At 56.0% G+C, this 20,468-nt stretch overlaps 1 protein-coding gene across 5 annotated transcripts in view; it reads right to left on the reverse strand.

Annotated features, from left to right (window-relative positions):
• The window catches only part of PTPRU (protein tyrosine phosphatase receptor type U), a 68,983-nt gene that overhangs the window by 15,304 nt on the left and 33,211 nt on the right, over positions 1 to 20,468 (reverse strand). For 2 of the 5 annotated variants that reach the window (XM_032710015.1, XM_032710019.1), the window contains 17 exons: positions 19,667 to 19,776; positions 19,150 to 19,351; positions 18,181 to 18,283; positions 17,498 to 17,771; positions 15,816 to 15,852; positions 15,167 to 15,305; positions 13,119 to 13,148; positions 11,675 to 11,832; positions 8,095 to 8,285; positions 5,908 to 5,980; positions 4,941 to 5,017; positions 4,224 to 4,241; positions 3,383 to 3,419; positions 2,960 to 3,057; positions 2,749 to 2,865; positions 1,615 to 1,769; positions 5 to 140 (listed from right to left, as the gene is read on the reverse strand). In XM_032710015.1, coding sequence (XP_032565906.1) covers positions 5 to 140; positions 1,615 to 1,769; positions 2,749 to 2,865; positions 2,960 to 3,057; positions 3,383 to 3,419; positions 4,224 to 4,241; positions 4,941 to 5,017; positions 5,908 to 5,980; positions 8,095 to 8,285; positions 11,675 to 11,832; positions 13,119 to 13,148; positions 15,167 to 15,305; positions 15,816 to 15,852; positions 17,498 to 17,771; positions 18,181 to 18,283; positions 19,150 to 19,351; positions 19,667 to 19,776 — 1,955 coding nt within the window. The remainder of the gene's footprint in view (positions 1 to 4; positions 141 to 1,614; positions 1,770 to 2,748; positions 2,866 to 2,959; positions 3,058 to 3,382; positions 3,420 to 4,223; positions 4,242 to 4,940; positions 5,018 to 5,907; positions 5,981 to 8,094; positions 8,286 to 11,674; positions 11,833 to 13,118; positions 13,149 to 15,166; positions 15,306 to 15,815; positions 15,853 to 17,497; positions 17,772 to 18,180; positions 18,284 to 19,149; positions 19,352 to 19,666; positions 19,777 to 20,468) is intronic. The other 3 variants (XM_032710017.1, XM_032710016.1, XM_032710018.1) reach the window with 3 other exon arrangements.

Below are 20,468 nucleotides of genomic sequence, written 5' to 3' on the forward strand. Positions count from 1 at the left end.
TCACCTCTGTCTGGATCATGTTGATCCTCCGTGAGCAGAGGGTCTTCACGCAGTTGTAGATGTCCACCACACCCTCACACTCAGCCATGTCCAGCATAACGTCCAGGACGATGTAGCAGCCGGTTCTCCCCGTGCCAGCACTGGGGAGGGAGTGGGAAACACAGCAAACACATTGCCAGTCTCTGCTGGCACCCACACACAGCCCAAAGTGCTGCTGGGCACCGAGCAAGGTCGGTGTATGGACCCTGCCCATGAATGTGGGGGCAAATGGGGTCCAGGCAGGGCTGCCAGGACCTCACACACCTCCATAACCACAGCCTGGCTTTGCCTTGCACCCCCCCCAAACACCACTGCAGCAGCCCCAGGGGTGTGTGATGGTCAGGCTGGGGGGGGCACCCGTGTTTAAGGTTCATTTTTACTGTAAGACAACAGAACACATGCTTTTTGCAACAAAACTGAGAGCTAAACCACCTGAGTGCTAACAGTCCTCCAGGATCCCATCCCAAAAGGGCCAAGGAGGGCTCAGCACCGAGCCCTGGGAGAGCAGGGAGGTTCCCCTGGCATGAGCAGGTCTGAATTCCCCCAAGGGAGAGCCAGCAGGATGCCCAGAGCCAGCCAGCAGTGCTGATATCCCAAACCCTGGACTCACAGTCCTACTGTTGCTGTGACACCCCCCCCCCCACGACATGTCAGCAACAGAACCACCCCCCTGCTCCTTTCCTACAGTCTTTTCCAGTGAAATACTAATTTCTGGGGCTGATGAATCACTCGTGGTGATTAGCAGTGATTACAGGCTTCGGGCACTAATCACCCTGGCTGTTCAATGAAGGCTGATGAGGCAGTTGACAGGGAGAAATCAAATCAAATAAAAAAATCCCTCCCACTCATCAGCTGCTCGTTTGCCCAGGAGGGAGAGCCATTAACCCATCCCATGGGAATGCCAGAAAGCCACCACTGCTGCTCAGACGTGCCACTGGTGTCCTCCCAGCTCCTGAGTCCCAGTGGCTGAGCCTGTCCCTGTGGGGAACCCTGGTAAAGGGGCTGTCCTCTGTCCCCCCTCCCTCTCCCTTCAGCCAGACCCAATATTTGACCATCAGCAGGGATCAAGCTGCCCGTTCCCCTGTGCCACCCCCCCCCAATAAGGACAGAGTTGTGTCATCAGTGGCAGGTGCTGTGGCAGCCCCAAAACAAGGCTGTTCCCCCTGGACCAGCCCCAGCCCCCCATCCCTGCTGCCACTAGCCTAGGGGTGACATTTTGCAGGGGTGACATCACAGAAGGACATCAAGGCCAGGCTGGACAGGGCTTGGAGCAACCTGGGCTAGTGAAAGGTGTCCCTGCCCATGGCAGGGGTTGGACTAGATGATCTTTAAGGTCCCTTCACCCAAACCATCAGCCTTAGCACCCTCCCTGCCTCAGCCTCTCCTCACTAGAAACCCAATTTACACCTTTCATATCTCCCTGTCGAATATTTCAGCATCACTCCGAGATTTCAGCATTGTTCAGAGCCCGGTGCCGAGCACCCAGGACACGGCGTGCTCCCTGCCCCCCAAACCCCATCCTGGAGGTGGATGGTTCCCCCCAGAGCTGGTTCTGCCCCATGGCCATGTCTGTACCTGCAGTGGATGACAATGGGGCCGGCATCAGGCGGGGTGGAGGCCTTCACCCTGCGGATGAAGGCCAGCAGCCCCGTGGCGTGGTAGGGGACACCGTGCTCGGGCCACGACATGAAGTGGAACTGCTTCACCTCGTGCCGGGCTGAGTAACCCCTCTGTAAGGGAAGGGTGAGAGGGCAAAGTCACTCCAGTTTTCTCAGGTTTCCATGATTTTGCCAGCTCAGCATCCACTCAGGTGGACCATACAACAGCTCCCTTCTTGACTGCACGAGGGTTAAAAAGCAACCAAGGAGAAAGAGGAGGAGGCAGCAGCAGCCTCAGGTCTCATTCCACGAACATCTTTGCTCCCTGCCCTATAACCAGGCAGCAATTTGATATTCCTGTAGATTGAAGGGTAAATTGCACCAGCTCCATCTCCAGTTACCAGGCTGGAGAGTGATGGCTGCATCACCTCCAGCCCAGGGGAGAGGAAAGCATCCTTCTCCCCCACAGCACTCACACAGTGCTGACAGGAAATTAAACACTCACTCACTGCCCAGAGCAACCAGACACTCACTGCCCGAATCAAGCAGATACTCACTCACTGCCCAGAACAACCAAACACTCACTCACTGCCCACAACAACCAAACACTCACTCACTGCCCACAACAACCAAACATTCACTCACTGCCCACAACAACCAAACATTCACTCACTGCCCACAACAACCACTCACTTACTGCTCAAACTAAACACTCACTCACTGCCCAAACCAACTAAAAACTCACTCACTGCCCAAACCAACCACTCACTCACTGCCCAAACCAACTGAACACTCACTCACTGCCCAAACCAACCAAACACTCACTCACTGCCCAAACCAAACCAACCAAACCAACCACTCACTCCCAGCCCAGACCAACCAACCACTCACTCCCTGCCCAATCCAACACAGGGCTGAGCCAGCACAGGGTGCAGAGCCAGGGGAAAGGCAAAGGAAGGAGCTACCGGTGTCCCTGGGGTTCAGAAGCTGCACCTCAACCAGGGCTGAAAGCCCCATTTTGGGTTAATAACTAGGGTATTGGTCAATGCCAGGCCGTGGCTGGTGGTGGGAGCTGTCCCTGAGGGCAGGGTGGGCAGCAGCGGGGCCGTACCCTCTCGAGGGCGAAGGTGCGCACAGCGTACTCAGCCAAAGTCTCTGACTCCACCAGGGTGATCTTGATGTCCCCGTACATCTCCGAGTCATCTGGCCAGTATTTGGAGCACTTCACCTGCAAGGAGAGGATGGGATGGGGTTTTGGCTCTGTGGAGGTGGCTTCTTGCAGAGCTGGAGCCTGGAGGGAAGGGAGGGGGTGAGGTGCTTACCCGGCCCACCTCCACCAGCTTGGTGATCATCACAATGCTGGAACAGTGCTCCTGCCACACCATGCGCCAGAAATCGTACACCATCTCCTGCTTGGGCCCTGTGGGAGGCAGGAAAGGACCCCAGGGATGGATGGGTACCACCAGCAGAACCCAGCCCCGGCAGCACCGCGATGCCACCGCGCCCTCCCTCCTGCCTCTGTGGCACAAACACCCCCACGGCATTTTAGAGCCCTTGTCCTGCAGGGTCGTGGGGGGATTTGTGGTGCCAAGGGGTGGCAGCTGCTCCACAGTGGCCCCCTGTCACCCTTTCCTGCCCCAGCAAGGTCAGATCCCACCAGGGACAAAAGCCAGCTGCTAAATGAGGGGCTGCAGAACCCCTGGCTGAGAGGGCTGGGGGAGCAGGGAGGGGGATGCCACACTCACCTTGGGTGGCTATGAAGTGGTTGGACCTGTGGTAGCCCTGCAAGGGAAGCAGAGACATCAGTCCTGAGCTGGGAGGGGGGACAATGGGACACCTGAGAGCTGGGGCACAGCCCTGTAAGACAATTCCCAGTCACCCAACTGGTCCTGCCCACCAGCACAGTGCTGCCCAGCACCACGGGAGGAGGAGGTGGAGCAGTCACCCAGCACCTGGAACACCCTGTCCTGGGAGGAATGCACCTCCTGCATTCCATGGAAGACTCCTAACTCATCCCTGGTCTGCACTAAGATCTTTAGCAGCACCCAGAGGGCATCCCAGGATCCACCAGCTCCTGCTGCCTCTGGCATTGCTCCCACAAGAGCCCCACTAATGACACCCCATCCCACAGCAGCCACGTGGTGCTGAGTGACATCCCCGCTCCCCTTCTTCATCCCAGCTGCTTACAGGCACCATTCCCAACTCTTAACAGGGACATGCCAGCCCAAAGAGCACATTCCAGCCGGGCTGCTGCCAAAGGGACCATGGAACCCAGTGTCCCACTCCTTGGCCATGGGCCCAGCAGAGTTAAACCACAGCACACACAGGGAGGTGACAGTGGCTCCTCCATCTCCCATGGCTCCTTTCACAGGGGATTTTGTGGGATGAATTCAACCCCTCCTCCGAGCAACGGGCCCTGCTTTCCCTGTGCCACACAGACCTCGCTTTCCCCTTCCCCACACCATATCCATCTTTATCCACACATTTTCCCAGCCTGCCTTTCCCTGATGTTATTTAACAGCACACTGCCCAGGGCAAGGCCTGGCAGGAGATGGGAGTAGAGGAGAGGGGGAACCATCTACTTACTTCTCGGTTAATCCGAATCTTAACGATCCCGTTGGGACACAGGTTTGAGAGAAAAAGATCAGAGACAGAGACATTAGTGAGGAACAGATCAGAAAGAGAGGTTAGAGCACACGACCCAGAGCAGGTCACAGAGAGACACAGGGGAGAAGGGACACAGGGGACAGGCAGAGGGAGGCTGCTCAGGCACTGGGATCTCAGCATCAGGCCACCACTGACGGACAACATCCTCTGGACAGGAGGGAAGAGTTGGATTTGCTGCTGCTTCTAGGAGATGCTGGAGCCTGATGGAGCTTTCCTGCACCTCCCCTGGTCTCAGCATGGAGGTGACAGGGGACATTGTTCCTGGGGACATCACTCTCACTGGGGCTGAGCTCTGCCCAGACTCACAGGCACCAGCAGGATCAGGGGTACCCCAGTGTGAGCCTCAACCTCTGCATCCCTCACCAAGGGAGGACAGAGATCCACAGTCACAAAAGGAGGGAAAGAAAGGATAGAAAAAGGGAGGAGAGAGGAAATGAGAAAGGAGGGACAGAGCAACAAGCAGAAACTGGTGATGAACAGAAACAAATCAGGCAGGTCCTTCATGGTGTGTCTCAAGGATGCACAGACCAGCCGGCTGTACAAACTCCTCAAAATGCTGCTGGACAGACCCTGACAGGCCCCAGGAAGCTCCTGTTGTAGCCCAGACCCCCCAAGACAGGCCCTGTCCCCACTCACATCGATGTAGTTGGCGTTGATGTAGTCGGAGTTGGGGTCACCCAGCAGCGGGTGCAGCTTCACACGGTGACGGTCGTCTGGGGACAAGGGGAGAAGGGACCATCAGTGCCTGGGGCTGGTCACCCACCAGGCACCCCCAGGCACCCTGTGCAATCATTCTGCACCAGGAACCTGCAAAACTCAGGTGGGTGGTGCATATTCAGGAGCAATAAACACAAGATGGTGATTTAGACCAGCGTCAGGTCTCCCTGAACTCTGCCCAGTCCTGCCAAAAAGAGGGTACCAGGATGGCCAGAGCCCAGAAAGCTCTACCCAGCCTCTGGTGTCCTCTGGGGTCCTGAACAATGCTGGAGTGGAAGGCAGGAAGCTGAGGACAAAGCAGGTGGGGAGCACCAGAGCTCCTGGAGCAGCAGGCTTGGTGTCTCCATCCCTGCAGGAATGTCTCTAGAGATGTGGCAGGGACAAGGTGGCTGTGCCACAAGGACTGGAGGGAGGTGGCGAAGAGCATCCTGTCTCAGGTGGGGTCAAGCCCTTCCCTAACCTTCTGTCCTAAAAACTCATCAGTTAACCCCTTTTTTGTCCACAGCATCCTGCACATGTGCACCAGAAGCTCCCTAGGGCAGGGCTGCAGCTTCTCATAAGTCCGTACAGGAAAACATACTTCAGATTATGGGGGGCCTTCCAGCACCACCCAGAATATCCTGGTGATGGTGTCATCACCCCAAGATATCCCATCTTCAGGAGTTACCCAGCTCCAGCCAGGCCCTCCTCTGCTCCAGCCTGATGCCCAACAGGAGCTCTCAGGCTGGGACTCTGCACTGAGCAAGGACCTTCCTGCTGCCCTTGACCAACCAAACCCCACCAGTTTATTCCTTGCCATGGACTCGAGTCCAACCTTCCCCCAAAAAAGCCCCCAAAGCCCTTTAGAAGGTTTCTGAAGCTGTTTGGGGTGTCTAAAGGCACTCACATGTCGACACATGATCCTGTCTCCCTTTGGTCTTGTCTTTCTTCTTTGAAGCATCCCAGCCTTCAAAGAAACTCTGGAAGGAAAGGATGGATGTCCTGAGCCGAGGGCAGGACTGTGGGGTCCCCTCCAGCCCCACAAGTTTCCCGGGGAGCAGGACAGACAGGGTGGTCCCTTTACCCCAACACTTGGCTCCATCTCCATAGCACGCTCTCCCAGCTCCATACATCTGTTGCATCCACAAAATGCTCCATTTTCCAGCAAATTACAGACTGCCTGGTTTTTTTCCCAGGGTTGGTTGTGGGTTTCTTTTTTTCCTAAACCTCTCCAGCCCCCTTTCTCTCCCCAGCACAGAATAGGTTTGTGTGTAATAACAGTAACATTCATAGATTGGTGTAAGAGGAGGAAAGTGGAAGGAAATTACATGTTTTCTCCCCTTCCATAATATCTGAGTGCTTTCAAATGACTAGTTCCAAGAACATACAGCAGCTTTTCAAGGAGCACTAATGATTATCACAAGCCCTGGTTTGTCCAATACATGAAAGGGGGGGGGAAGCTCCTGTTCCTGACACAGCTGAGCATTAAACAGCAATTTCACTGGGAATTTTGATCCTCAAGACCTGTGGGACACTGAGGAGTCAGGAAATCACCCTGCAGGGTGTGCTGAGGCAGAGCACGGGAAATAATGTGGTCTGTTACAAGTGCTCTGGCCTGAACAGGTGGGATGGGCATGATGCAGCCAAGGACCCTCGAGAGGGAAATCCCTCCTCTTCCAGGGATCCCCTTTTCCAGCATCCTCCCCCCAGGGTTTTCGTGGTCTTGGGAGCTGCCAGATTGCTTGTCCTTGGGCTACAGCTTCACTTATCACAGGTGTGTCTGGGAGCAGAAGAACGTGACATTGTGGTGCCCAGAGGGAGGAAGAAAAAGGAGAAGAAAGGGGGAGAAAGGAGAAAAGAGGAGGAGGAAGGAGGAGAAAGAAGAGGAAGAGAGGAGGAAGAAGGGAGGGGGAAGAAGGGAGGGGGAGGAAAGAAGGAGGAAGGAAGGAAGGAAGAGAAAAGAGAAGAGGAAGGAGGAGAAAAGAGAAGGGGAAGGAGGAGAAAAGAGAAGGGGAAGGAGGAGAAAAGAGAGGAGGAAGGAGGAGGAGGAAGGAAGCATCCCCAGCCCTTGCAGGAGAGGTGGGATGACGCACTGCAGACAGCACTGGCAGGGCTGGTTTGGCTCCTCTCAGGGACCTGTTCAAGCTGACAATGAAATCCAGAGCTGCCAGGACCAGAGATTTGATCCAGACCCAAGGACACCCCCCATGCTGGCAGTGCCAGCCCAGAGAGCTGTGAGCTCCAGCTCTGGAGTGTCTTCTCCCTGCACGTGGATCCTGCCTGTGCCACCTTGTCCATCCCCCTGCTGCTGTTTAACAGGGGAGTTTATGCAGCACTGACCTGCTTTGTGCCTTTGCTGTGGAACCACCAGCAGAGCCCCACCGAGACCTCACCTTTGTCAGGGGAAGGTCCCACACGGTGATGCTTTAAGCCCCTAATGGCTTTTTATTTTTCTAATATTGGTAAGCCTTGTAAGTTTTATAAGTAGTGGAAGTAGACTCTAAAAGCAGCATCCCTTGTCCCTTGTCCCTTTCCCCTTCCCTCTAGCACCCTTAGTTTACACATTCCTTAACCCTCTTACCCCATTCTATGCTCCCTATATCAGTCCTACCCCTGAATCTAGCAGAAATGTTTAGTCTTTTGTCAAGGTAAGGCCTAGATTGTTTGGCAGAACAGCATATCAGGGCCTGAACAACAAAATGAAGTCAAGAATTAGGTAACTATGTACCCTTTGTGCTCTGATGATGGAGAAGGTGATGAAGTAGGTGGTCCCGAAATGCACCCCAGACCCATTTTCAGGGGGTGGACCCGGGGCGGTCCAGAACAAAGGCCACAGGGTGGACACATGTGGGATTGGATGGATGGTATTATAAAATGTAACATCTCAGGCACGGCCTGCGCGCGTCTTGTAACATCTTTAGCCTTGGCAAAATAAACCCTTTCTTATCTCACCCCTAATTAACTGCTCCGGGAGATTTTTTCAGCCCCATAAATCCCACGGCAACACGGGATCCCACAAAACCTGATCCCCCGCACTGCTGCCGGGGGCTGGGCAGGCAGGGACGGCTGAGAGGGCTGCAGGAGGTGTTCTCACCTCGTACTCCTGCTTGAAGCCGTAGCCCTCGGCCGTTTTCATCTGGTTGATGTGCTGCAGGAGGTCGGCCACGCGCACGGCCGGGTGCAGCTGCCCCGTGTGGTACGGGGAGCCCTTACGGCCACACTGGCGCCGCGGGGAGCCCCCCAGGAGGCTGCTGGACTCGTTGACCACGCTGCTGCGCTGATCACCTGCAAAAAAACCAGGGGCAACCACAGCCCATCAGGGGGGCAAAACCTGGGGCAGCGTCCCCGTCGCCTCCTCGCGCTCGCGGAGGGAGGAGGGCATGGATAGCACCTGTGGTAGTTTGGTCTGGGCCTTCCTTGGTGACCCGTTTGTAACCAAGGAAGGGCCCAGATTTACCCGGCATTCCCTACGATTTTTACGTAAGCCGGGCTATAAGAAGAAAGGAGGAGAGGCCTTTGCTCTCTTTCCTTCCAGCAGCTTGGAGGTGCAGGTTCCCTGCTGTTGAGTCTGTCGTGTTGGGGAGCGAGGCCTGGTAAGGCCTGGTGAGGCCTAGTGAGGCCTGGTAAGGCCTTGTTGACCTTGGGAGGCAGAGGTTGCCGGTGATCGTTCCAGAGCAACTCTCGGTTGTCCCAAGGAGAGTAGTGAGATATTTCTTTGCTAACTCTTTTAGTTGCTAGATATTGGGCTCCTAATCGAGATATATATATATTTTATTTTGGTTTTGTTCCTTTTCCCTTCCCCCTTCCCTTTCCCTCGTGAAATTGTATATATATTTCAATTGTATATAATTGTAACATAAGTGTAAATATATTTATATATATCACTTTAGCTGTCTCTCTCTCGTTTCGGGTTTTCTTGGTTGTTTTTTTTCCCTCTTCTCCCTGAGGTTTTGGGGGGGGACGGGACTTCTTGTGGTAAGGTTTGGAGACTTGGCAGGGAGCCAGCTTCAAACCATATCACACCTTATCTGGCTCTGTGCTGGACATGGAAAATGGATTTACATGTCACGTAAAGGCCTCTCTTCGGAACGATTTTGCTCCATGTGACTTGCAAGCAGCCTGTGAAGTTTAGTTCGTTTGAATGATGTAAAAGTGCTGACTTCCAGGCTGGAATGAACCAAACTGTTGGGGCTTAACTCCAAGGGGTAGCCAAGCCCCACCAGCCACTCCCTCCCTCCCCATTCCTGGGATGGGGGAGAGAATTGGAAGGGTAAAAGTGACAAAACTCGTGGGTTGAGATAAAGGGAGTTTAATGGGAAAAGCAAAGTAAACCAAAGAATTAATTCCTCGTGCTCTCTACGGCTCTTCCTACACCACAAAGCTAAAAATACCCATCACGGCCTTTTTAGGACCCCAGCAGATCTATTAGAAATCAGTAGGCAAGACCTTAGGGGGGTTAATAACCTTATTTCCAATTAACTCCAATGCAGACAGGCAAGAGCTCTGTGCCCAAATATTCACACAAAGTCCTGAATTGAAATATCACCTTGCCAAAGTCTCCAGCTCAGCTTAACAGTTAATTTTCCTCGCTGCTAGAGAGCAGCACCGTGTTCCTCCCACTGCCACAAATGGAGCTGGCTGCTGTTTAATGGGGGAGTTTATGCAGTATTTACCTGGTTTGTGCCTTTGCTGTGTAATTACCAGCAGAGCCAGACTAAGATCTCACCTGCATTTGTTAAGGGAAGGTCCCACACCAGATCCTAAAATCAGGGTTGGCACAAAACCTGATGCTCTGCATTGCTGTCAGGGGTTGGGCAAGCAGGGACTCATGGAAAGGTTTGGGTTGGAAGGGACCTTAAAACTCATCCAGTCCCACCCCCTGCCATGTGCAGGGACACCTTCCACCAGCCCAGGTTGCTCCAAGCCCCATCCAACCTGGCCTTGGACACTTCCAGGGATGGGGCAGCTGCTCCTCTGGGCAGCCTGTGCCAAGGCCTCCCCACCCTCACAGGGAACAATTCCTTCCTAAATCTAAATCTCTCCTCTTTTAGTTTAAACCCATTTTTCCTTGTCCTATCACTATCTGCCCATATAAAAAGTCGCTTTTCCTGTTTTTTCTAAGCCCCCTTTAGGCCCTGCAAGGGGCTCTCAGCTCTCCCTGGAGCCTTCTTCTCTCCAGGTGAACCCCCCCAGCTCTCCCAGCCTGGCTCCAGAGCAGAGGGGCTCCAGCCCTTGGAATATCTCCGTGGCCTCCTCTGGACTTGCTCCAGCAGCTCCACATCCTTCCTGTGCTGAGCACCCCCAGAGCTGGATGCACCAGAGATTTGATCTCACTCCCAGGTTGAACCAACGGGACAACCCAGGAGTGCCCCATGACCCGGCCTGGGATTAATGAGAAATTAATTGCTGGCACTTGCAAGGTGCTGACGGCTCCAGGCAGCCACACGCTGAGGAATCACCCAGGTTTCCCTGAGGATTAGTGACTTTCTTTTAAATGCACGGAAACTGAGGCCTGGTGGGGAACAGCCACCAAGAGAGCAGCCCATTCATTTACCCTCGTTAATTAAGGACGTTCACAGCCACTGGGGGCTGTCCCCAGCCATGCAGCCAGCCCAACCTCCCCAGCTCAGCCCACACAGAGCCCCACCAGCCTCTGAGCGTTTCAAGGACAGCAACCAAAAAAAAAAACACAACCATAAATACACCTAGTTCTATGTATTAAGAAGAAAAGTTTGCCCTCTGGGCTTCTGTTATCTGTGAGACAATGCCGGGAATCACATTAATCCCACAGCCGGTGCGGAAGAGCCGCGTGGAAGCGGCATCTTGAAGTTACTGTAACAGATGTTATTAGCATATGGTTGGAACTGGGGCATCCAAGGAGTTATTTTACAACTAAATCAGCGTGGAGACACATCCTCCAGTGGGTGGGAAGTAACCAGTCTCCCTCACATGCAAACACGGGGGCTCGGTAACCCTCGGAAGCCCAGGGCTGGGTGTGCTGGGGAAGGTTGGTGGTAAAGCTTCCAAGCCCTGAGCGAGTGAAGAGCTGGGGTTCACAGCTCCAGGGGGGCTGCAGACAGGTTCTGAGCCCACAGACGGCCTCAAGCTGCCCAGCCACAAGCTCAGATCTCTGCTCAGATGCAGAGACCCAGCTCGAGCAGCCCACGAGTGTTTTCCTTTCAGCACAGCCTGGAGGATGATAAAAGTTACCACAGGCACCGATGAGATCAATGCCCTTGGAGAGTTACACAGGGCAGGGAAAAGCCTGCAACGTGCCACACACATCAGGCTAAAGTAGATGTAACACACATTCTTACTGAGCCTTGGATACATATTCAGAGAACCACAGAATCTCCTGAGCTGGACGGGACCCACAAGGATCATCGAGTCCAACTCCTGCCCCCACACAGGACACCCCAACAATCCCACCACGTGCCTGAGAGCATTGTCCAAACACTCCCTGAGCTCTGGCAGGCTGTTTCTGGGATATTCAGGGATTACTGGGCACCCTTGTTGTGGTTGGATGGGAGCAGTGGGATGCCGGGATTCCCCATCCTTACCCTGGTTGCCACAGTTGTGGGGTGGGAGCAGGGGAATACCGGGGTTCCCATCCTTGCTCTGGTTGCTGTAGCTGTGGGATGGGAGCAGTGGGATGCCAGGACTCCCATCCTTACCTCTGTTTCCATAGTTGTGGGTGTCCATGAAGGACAGCCCCAGGCGCTCGTCCTCCTGCAGGGTGCTCTGGTCGGTGAAGCTCCTGTCGATGGCACTCATCATGTGGGTCTTCTCGTGCCGGTAGTTAATGGTTGCCTTGGTCATGTTCACAGGTTTCCTGCAGTAGGGAGGAAGCAGAAATAAGCAGGGCTCACCCAAAGGTGCTGTAAGATCCCAGGGTCACCACGCTTTGGTTTTGTGCTGTCCCCAGCTGGATCATCCCTTGCCAGCTGCTCACGCTTGATGTCCCATCCTGTCCCCTCCCCTGGGACAGCCAGGAGTGCTCCATGTGTAAGCAAAGGCTCTCTCCAGCCATCTGGCATCACGTGGCTCTGCCCCAGCTCCCCCCAGCCTGGTTTCTCCAGGCTTGCCCCACCCATTGCCCCCGAGCTGTGTGTGCCCATCCAGCATCACTCTACTGCACAGGGCAAGTGCAAGGAAGACACAGATCCCAAATATGCTCCAAGGGCTGGAGCCCCTCTGCTCTGGAGCCAGGCTGGGAGAGCTGGGGGTGTTTGGCCTGGAGAAGAGAAGGCTCCAGGGAGACCTGAGAGCCCCTTCCAGTGCCTAAAGGGGGCTTATAAAACAGGGGGAGAGCGACTTTTTACACGAGCAAATAGTGATAGGACAAGGGGAACAGTTTTAAAGTAAAAGAGGAGAGATTTAAATCAGTGGTTAGGGGTAAATTCTTCCCTGTGAGGGTGGGGAGGCCCTGGCCCAGGTTGCCGAGAGAAGCTGTGGTTGCCTCATCCCTGGAAGTGTCCAAGACCAGGTTGGATGGGGCTTGGAGCAACCTGGGCTGGTGGAAGGTGTCCCTGCCCATGGCAGTGGGGGTAGAATTAGATGATCTTTAAGTTCCCTTCCAACTCAAACCATTCTGTGATCCTAAAACCATGCTGGGAGTGAAATCCACCCAAGGGATGGGCTGGACCCCCTGACTACACAAGTGCTCAGCACCCACCAGAGAGGCTTTTCCCCCAGGGCAAGGTCCCCGTTAGGCATCTAACAAAGATTCTGGGAAAGCTGAGGAACAGAACCTCACACCCCAAATTCAAGACATTTAGGCCAAAAACCCCTGAATGAATATTTTTGAGAGGCAGCATCAGGCTCTGAAGAAGCCAGAGCAGGGCTTAAACCAGGGGAGGGAGGAACAGGAGATCTGAGCCCATGTCTCAGTGGGGCTGGGACACTGCAAGACGCTGCCAAAATCTAAAATTCAACCCAAAGTCACTGACCCTTCCCCTTCATGTTGCTTTCTCCCTCTAACAAGCTCAGTAGCATTATCTTCCCAAGCCAAAGAGACCCTTAAAATGTACTGGGCAGAGCTAAGGACTTGTTGGAGCAGTAGGGTGAGGGGGGCAGCCCCGAGGAGGGTAAAGGAGAAAGAGAATGACAATTACTCACGGGTAATAGGAATAAGAATAGTAGTTCCTCCTGGCAAGCGTGCAAACAAAGAGAGCAGCAGAAATTGCATAAGCAGCTTTTCTCCAGCACAGAGAAGGGGGGGGTTACAGTGCTGCCAGAAAATTAAATGCACCATAAAGGTCCCCTTTGGCATCCACAGGTTATTTATTCCAGGCAGGAGCCAACATCCCACAGCAGAGCACAAGCACCGGCTCTCAGGGTGACCACACTAGAGGTGGGGTGCCCACAGTGCCCTTGTCCAAGGGGCTATTCCATAATTTTTAAGAGTGAACAGCAAACATGTCCAAAATGTAGGGATTTCCCTCAGGGAGCTGGTCAGGGGCCCAGTGGGATAGATGGGGTTAGGGCATCACATTTCCAGTGTACTTTTTCCTAGGAATGAATCTGTTCCAGAGCTGCCTTCCCGTTCCACCACATCAGTGTTTTTCCAGTGGCAAAACACTCTGGAGGAGATTTATGAGCTCATCCCAGCTTGCCCACAGCCCCAAACTCAGGGCTGTTGGCATCAGGTCTGATTTGTGGCTCTGGTTTGTCCTTCAACAGGTTCACCCTGGGATGCTGAAGCAGAGCTGCTGCTCCTCCTCCTCCTCCTCCTCAGCACTGGGAACGCAGCAGCCACACTCATGGTTTCCCACCCACAGCAGCACTGCCCAAAAAACCATCAGCACCACTGGCATTTGCTCTGTCAGAGACAGACCTAATGGAGTCACAAGCCAACCCTGCACAGGTGCCACATCCCCGCTCTAAATCCGCCAGGATCCTTCCGGGGCGCACGGAGACACAAAGAGCTTTGCACGTTTCCACGGGCCGAGGTTGTGCCCCGCTGTTTTTCTCTCCCCCCTGGCTGTTCACCTACTTTGCTCCATCATCCCCAGCCCTGTGTTTAATTGCTGTCCTTTCTCCCTGGCTTTGAGAGCCCCCCCGGCTCCGGCCCCGCACGGAAGGAGCCGCTTTCCAGGGCCGCTTTCCAGGGCGTTGCACCCAAGCAAAAAGCAGCGGCCGCGTCCCCAGCGCTCCCAGGGATGAGTGGCCTGGAAAGCCCTTGCCCTCCTCCCTCCCACCCCACTGAGGTTCCCCCATCCACGCTGGATGTGCTCAGCTTTCCAGAGAGCCGGGGAGTGTGGGGATTCCCCTGGGGGTGGCAGAGCAGTTTGGGGGTCCCCAAGGATCATCAGCCCGGGGAAAACCTCCCCTCCAGTGCACACCCAAATTTTAATGACTCATTTAGAGCCAGCTGGAGATCTCAGTAAGGGATTGTCCACATTTCACTGGAAGCTCAGTGAAACAAGCTTCCTCATTAAAACAAGCCAAGGAGGTGCTGGACTGCTCTGAGCACCCACACCCAGGGGTGACCAGGGTGGGCAGCCCCCTGCCCGACCCCAGAGAGGTCCAGCATTGGATTGGCCCCAGCCCAACCCCTGAGGGGGAGACCTGCACAGCCAGACCCTCCAGACCTCAGCCAACAGCACTCCCATGGATGGATCCAGTCCTGGGCTGGTCAAGGCAACAGGGAAGCCCAGAGACATCTCAGTGCAGATGAAGCTGATTTTTGTCATTTTGGGCTGGGGGTGCAGGGTTGCACACCCTGGGGTCCCCTGGCTGCTGTTAGCAGGGGGAGAGCTGGTGGGATGGGGACAGCCTGGCTCAGCACTGTCCCAGGGCCTGGACACAGGCCAGAAGCATTTCCATCTCTGCAGAATCACCAGGGCAGCACAAAGCCAAGAAGCAGCAGCAAAAAGAGGCAAAAGACTGAAAAATACATGGGAGAGGGACAAAGCTCCAGAACCCTGAGGGGGAAGGGACATCCCCAGGACTTTGCTCCTTGGTCCCCAGTGCCTCCTGAGATCCCACAGTGCCTGGTGGGATGCACAAGCAGATGGACACCCAGCTCGAGGGAGGGGCTGGGGTCTGCCCAGCGCAGCACAATCACCACCAGTAGCTCCCAGTTAGTGCTGGGGCAGTGGAGAAGGGCTGAGCTCGGGGGAAGGGACAGATGAAGCACCAGCCATGACACCAGGTCTCCTTACCCTTTCCGGATGGCCACGATGATGGCTCCCAGCAGGATAATGAGGACGATGAGCCCCCCAGCACAGATCCCCAGGATCAAGCCCATCTCCTCCGAGTGCTGTGACACCTCCAGGGGACGCTTGCTCTCTTTGCAGGCAGCTGCCAGGGGACAAGGACAGGCAGGAGGGGTCATCACTCAGCTCCAGGGGCGTTGGCAACATCATATATGGAAACACTGGGATTTGTCCCACGGGGTGCTCATTGCTCCATGAACACATTATTCCACCAAGACATTACAGGGCTCTGCAGTGCCACACTATGACCACGGGCAAGGCCCTCTCTCAGTTCCAGTGGGGTGAGACGAGTCCCTTTGTGCCACCTTTTGTCACTCCCCACCTAAGATCAGCCATTCCCAAATTCAGCATCCAGCACCACTGACTCCAGCCTGCCACCCCCACCACGACAAGGGCATCGAGAGGGAAAACTCAACCAAGGGGAAAACCCCAGGCACCAGAGGAAGTGGGAAAGAATAAAACCATCACACCCAGGGCCAACCACCAGCAGCACCGGTCCCCAGACCCACCGGCACGGCCCCAACCACCGGAGGAGCCGCAGGGTTGGAGCCACGGCCTCGGTGGGACCCCCCTGGCCAGGAAAGGGTGGGCTCACCTTTGCGGGCGATGCGGACACAGTTCAGCCGGGTTTCCTATGGAGGTAAAAAAGGAGGATCAGTGCTGGATGATCCCAGAGCTCCGCTCCCCGCTCCCAGCGAGGCTGGGTGGACGCAAGGCCGGTCCGTTGGTGCTTTAACCCCCCAAAATTGAGGGAGTTTGCTGGTGATTTGTGCTGCAGCACCCAAAGAGCTCCCGGGGACCCACATCCCAAGAGATGCTGCTGAATGAGCTGCCCCCAGCATTCCTGAGCTGCCCCCAGCATTCCCAGGGTTAGCCAAGTCCACTGCTGCTGGCACAGAGCAAAGCTCGAGACCATCAGAGGGACCCAGCAGATCCAGGTAAGCCACGGGTCACCAGCTACAGCTAAAACATTCCCAGGTCGTCATCCAGAGCTTCACGGGGGTTTTCTTTCCATCAGTTAAAGTTTTCAGCCCCAGTCCCAGTGCCCTGTGTGTGCTGGCAAGTTTGCCAGCCAACAGTTTTAACGTTTGCCATGTAGGGACGGGTTCAGCTAAAATATTCCATCTTTCCATGCATCCAACTTCTGCTGCAAAACAAAAAAGCACCATCTTGGCAGGATTGCCTTCTTCTCCAAGCAACCTCAGGACACCGTTGCTGGCAATGCTGCTCCATCCACCCTTGGACTGAGACCTGCCCATGCCACAGGCCCAGGGCAGGGGCGGCTCCAGCCCTGCTCTCCCTGGGGTTACCAGCTTTTCCTTCTCCTGTTTCTTGCTTCATCTGGCACAAAACCCTTGAACAACCGCAGCCAGGATCCAGCTTTTTTGCAATGTCTGACAGCAGCCAGGACAAATCCATTGCCTCCCAGCAGGAAGGCTATAAAACAGCATCAGCTACCAGTTATTATCCAGCAGTGCCCAAGCGAGCCAGAGCCGAGATCCTCCCTGTCCATCTCGGCTCTAATTACAACCCAGTGAGGTGTGAACGACCCTGGAGCCGAGGAAAGGATTCAATAACCAGCACCTTTCCAGCAAGATGGAGCTGTGCAGGATGAGGATGGAGCCGTGGTCCTGCTGCTTTGCTTTCACCCTCCCCTGGGTGGGATGGGACGTGCTGGAGCAGGTGATGCCGAGAAGGGTCCTGGTGGTCCCATCAGTGACTTGGAGGAATCAGCCCAGGGATGTGGGGATGCTGTCAGAGCAGGGCTGTTACACCTTCACAGAGGGAACAGGCAGCAGAAGGCAGGGAAAGGCAGCCTAGGAGCTCCCAGGAGTTCTCTGGAGCTGGGACTCGGTGTCCTGTCAGCAGTGGGTCCCAGCAATGCACACGCAGCTCCTGCTGTCCAAATGGTCCTTCTCCACGCCAGGATGAACCCAGGAATGGGGTGTCCCATGCACTGGTGCTGGTTGGAGTCATGGCTGGTACTGCAGTGGGTGGGGGAGGTTGGACTCCTCCCTCCCCAGTGTCAGCACCAGGATGGGGACAGGCACAGCCCAGGGGTGCTGGGAGGAATGGGACACCCCTCCATGGTCCCAGTGTGCCATAAGGGCAGCCCAGAGCACCAGCTCCCCCTGAGCAGGACACTGGGGGTGAGCCCAGAGGGTGGCCCAAGGGGGACCTCAAACAAGCCCCGTTTTTCCTGACCCCCCCAAACCCCAGCCTGCCTTCTGCCTGGTCCAACCCACCGGCCGGAGGGGGGGTCCCACGGCCACTCACCCCTTTGAGGTTGCTCATGGCTTGGAAGTAGATGAGATAGGCCTTCTTGGGCTCCAGGGGGGGGTTCCAGTAGCCACTGTAGGTCTGGTTGTCCCCCACAGTGAAGGGTTTGGCCTCGGTGAGGCTGCTGGCGGGCAGCTCTGCCCCAAAGTAGTGCACGGAGCCCCGGGACACGGCGTCGTCGAAGGTGAGGGGCACCGGGAAGCATTCGGGCCCCCCCAGCTCCCTCTTGAGCTTCTTGGGACGGTCCTCCTCCACTATCACCTGGTAAGTGCTGGCAAGGGCCAGGCACGGGTTAGAGTCACACAGTCACACAATCAGCCAGGTTAGAAAAGACCTCCGAGATCTTTGTGTCCAACCTGTGACCCAACCCCACCTTGTCACCCAGCCCGTGTGACACGTCCAGTCTCTTCTTAAACACCTCCAGGGACAGTGACTCCACCCCCTCCCTGGGCAGCCCCTGACAATGTCTGATCCCTCTCCCTGTGAAGAACTTCCCAATTTCCAACCTAAACCTCCCTTGGTGTAGCTTAAGCCTGTGCCCTCTTGTCCTACTGCTGGGAGAAGAGACCGATACCCAAAAATAGCTTCGGGAAAAACACGGTCCTGCCCTTCCTTTGGAGCTCCACCGTGCTGTCCCACCCCATTTGTGGGGGTCTCACCCTCCTACAGCCCCGACCTACCTGATGGGAGCCCCCCTGCCCTGTGCCGGCCGCAGCAGCACCGTGATGGTGCTCTCTGACTCGCTCAGCGGCGATGGCATGTCCCCGTAGTCGAAGGTGGGAGCTGCAAAGGGAGCAGGGATGAGTTCTGGCCCTCAGGGATGAGTCCCGGCCCCCAGGGATGTGCTCAGAGCTGCCCCCAGCTCAGGGGGGACACTGAAGCACGAGCAGCCTTGCCCAGGGCAAGGCATCACCCACTGGTGTGACCCTCCAGGTCTTGAACGAGTGTCAGGGTTGGGAGAGGACCCCTGGGTGTGCACTGAGGGGGGTTAACAATGCTGGTCTGGCAGAGGGGAGGAGACAGGAGCGGGATCCAACCTTGGCAGGACCCAAATGCTCCAGGGCTTAAAGATGTGCCCAGGGATGGCACCAGTCAGAATCACTGGCACTTGGAATCACTGGAATCAAAGTGTGACCTTTACCCCTGGGGCAGAAACACACCCAAGCCAGCCCAGCAACACCCCCAGACCAAGATGAGGGACCCCCCTCATGCCTGGCATAGCCCTGTGGCCCCCACACCATCACTGGCAGCCGCTGTGGTCCAGCTTGAGCTGCTTTGCAGTTTCAGTGCCCCCATCTGGGCTCATCTCAGCCTGTTTGCTGCAGTTAATGGTGACACCACGGACGTGAGCAAAGAGCCTCGAGTACTGTGTGGCTCATTAACGAAGCCCAATTACACTGAGAGCTCAGACAGCACCAGTCCCCAGCACTGGGCTGGCTGGACTCCCCGGCCAGGGACCCATCAAGTTGGGGGGCTGCCTGGGGGGGCTCACGGCACAGCTGCCACCCCCAAGAGCATCCTTCCATAGCAGCCTCCGGTCACCACAAACCTCCCAGCCGCCAAACTCACGGGAGCGACGCGGAGGGTTGACACCACCCCAGGATATCTGAGTGGAGGTGAAGCCGTGGCCTGGAGCCACAGGAACCTACCGGAGATGTTGGTGGTGATCTCGGTGAGTGCCGTCTGGCCAAAGCCCTTCCCAGTGCGGGCCCGGACTGAGAAGAGGTAAGTGGTGCCGGGGTGGAGGTTGGAGAAGACGTGGTAGGTCTCGTTGCGCAGTTTGGACACGGTGCGACGCGGGCCGGGCACGTTGACGGCCGGGTCGGACGACTCGATGCTCTGGTAGCTGATCTGCAGGGACAGGGCAGAGCGTCACCCCTGGCCGTGGGAGAGGGGGGAGACCCCGGATAAGGGTGAAAGGGATGAATTCCAAGGAGGGCCATGGGGGCAGCCTGGAGGCAGATGTTTTTTGGGGTAAATCAAAAGGAGAGGTTCACTGGAAAAGCCAAACGAAGGGTTTGGGGGCAGCAGGAGTGCTGCAGTCGCCTTTAATCCCCATGAGCAACAGCAGCACTTGTCCCAAATTCCCTCCACTGCGTCCCCCCAGCAGGACTCTCCCGTGTCCCTCTGTCCCCACCCCGGGAGCTGCAGCCCTCCGGGACGTACCTCGTACTGTGTGATGAGGCCATTGGGCTCCACCGGTTCCTCCCACTTCAGGAATATCATGTCCTCCAGCGGGGTGAAGGTGAGGGACTCCGAGGCGATGCCCCCGGGCACTGGGGAAGGAAAGGGGACATGCTTGGATGCAGCACGAAACCAGTTTGGAAGGAGAAATCCTCCAGGAAACCCCTCCAGGTGGCCCCGTGACCGAGCCACCACATCCCCTTTGCCATGTCACCCAGCTCCAACATGTGCCACCAGACAGGGCTGGTGGCTCCCCAGGGAGATGTTCCCCAAGGCAGTGATGCTCCTGGGCCCACTGGTGACTGCCACTGGAGGAGGATGTCCCTCCCCCCACGGCACAAATCCCACAGGTACCATTTCCAGCAGCAATTCCCACCCACCGTCACTGCCACAACCTGCCCAAGCTCAAAATAAATCAATCCCCTTTCCCCCCCCGCAACTTAAATCCCCCCAGGAGCCACCAGCACCCTGGGGAGACACTGCCAGCAAGCAGCAACATCCTCACCTGCAGACAGACATGCCCCAGCCCTCCCCTCTAATTAGCACCAGCACAATAATAACTGTAATCACCAATGGCATCAGCAGCACCGGGATCGATATCCGCTCCTTTATCGTGGAGAAATCCACGGAGAGGCAACGGCTTGGGAAAGTCCCGCTCCCCAAACACCCCCCCAGCACCCCCCCATCTCCTCGCAGAGGGAGAGCAGCTCTGCCCCTCTGCTTTGCTGCTTTTTTTTTTTTCCCCCACAGCTTTTGTTCGGATCTAATTACGGGGCCGGGAGAG

This window comes from Chiroxiphia lanceolata, chromosome 24 (genome assembly GCF_009829145.1).
Source record: "Chiroxiphia lanceolata isolate bChiLan1 chromosome 24, bChiLan1.pri, whole genome shotgun sequence".
NCBI lineage: Eukaryota > Metazoa > Chordata > Aves > Passeriformes > Pipridae > Chiroxiphia > Chiroxiphia lanceolata.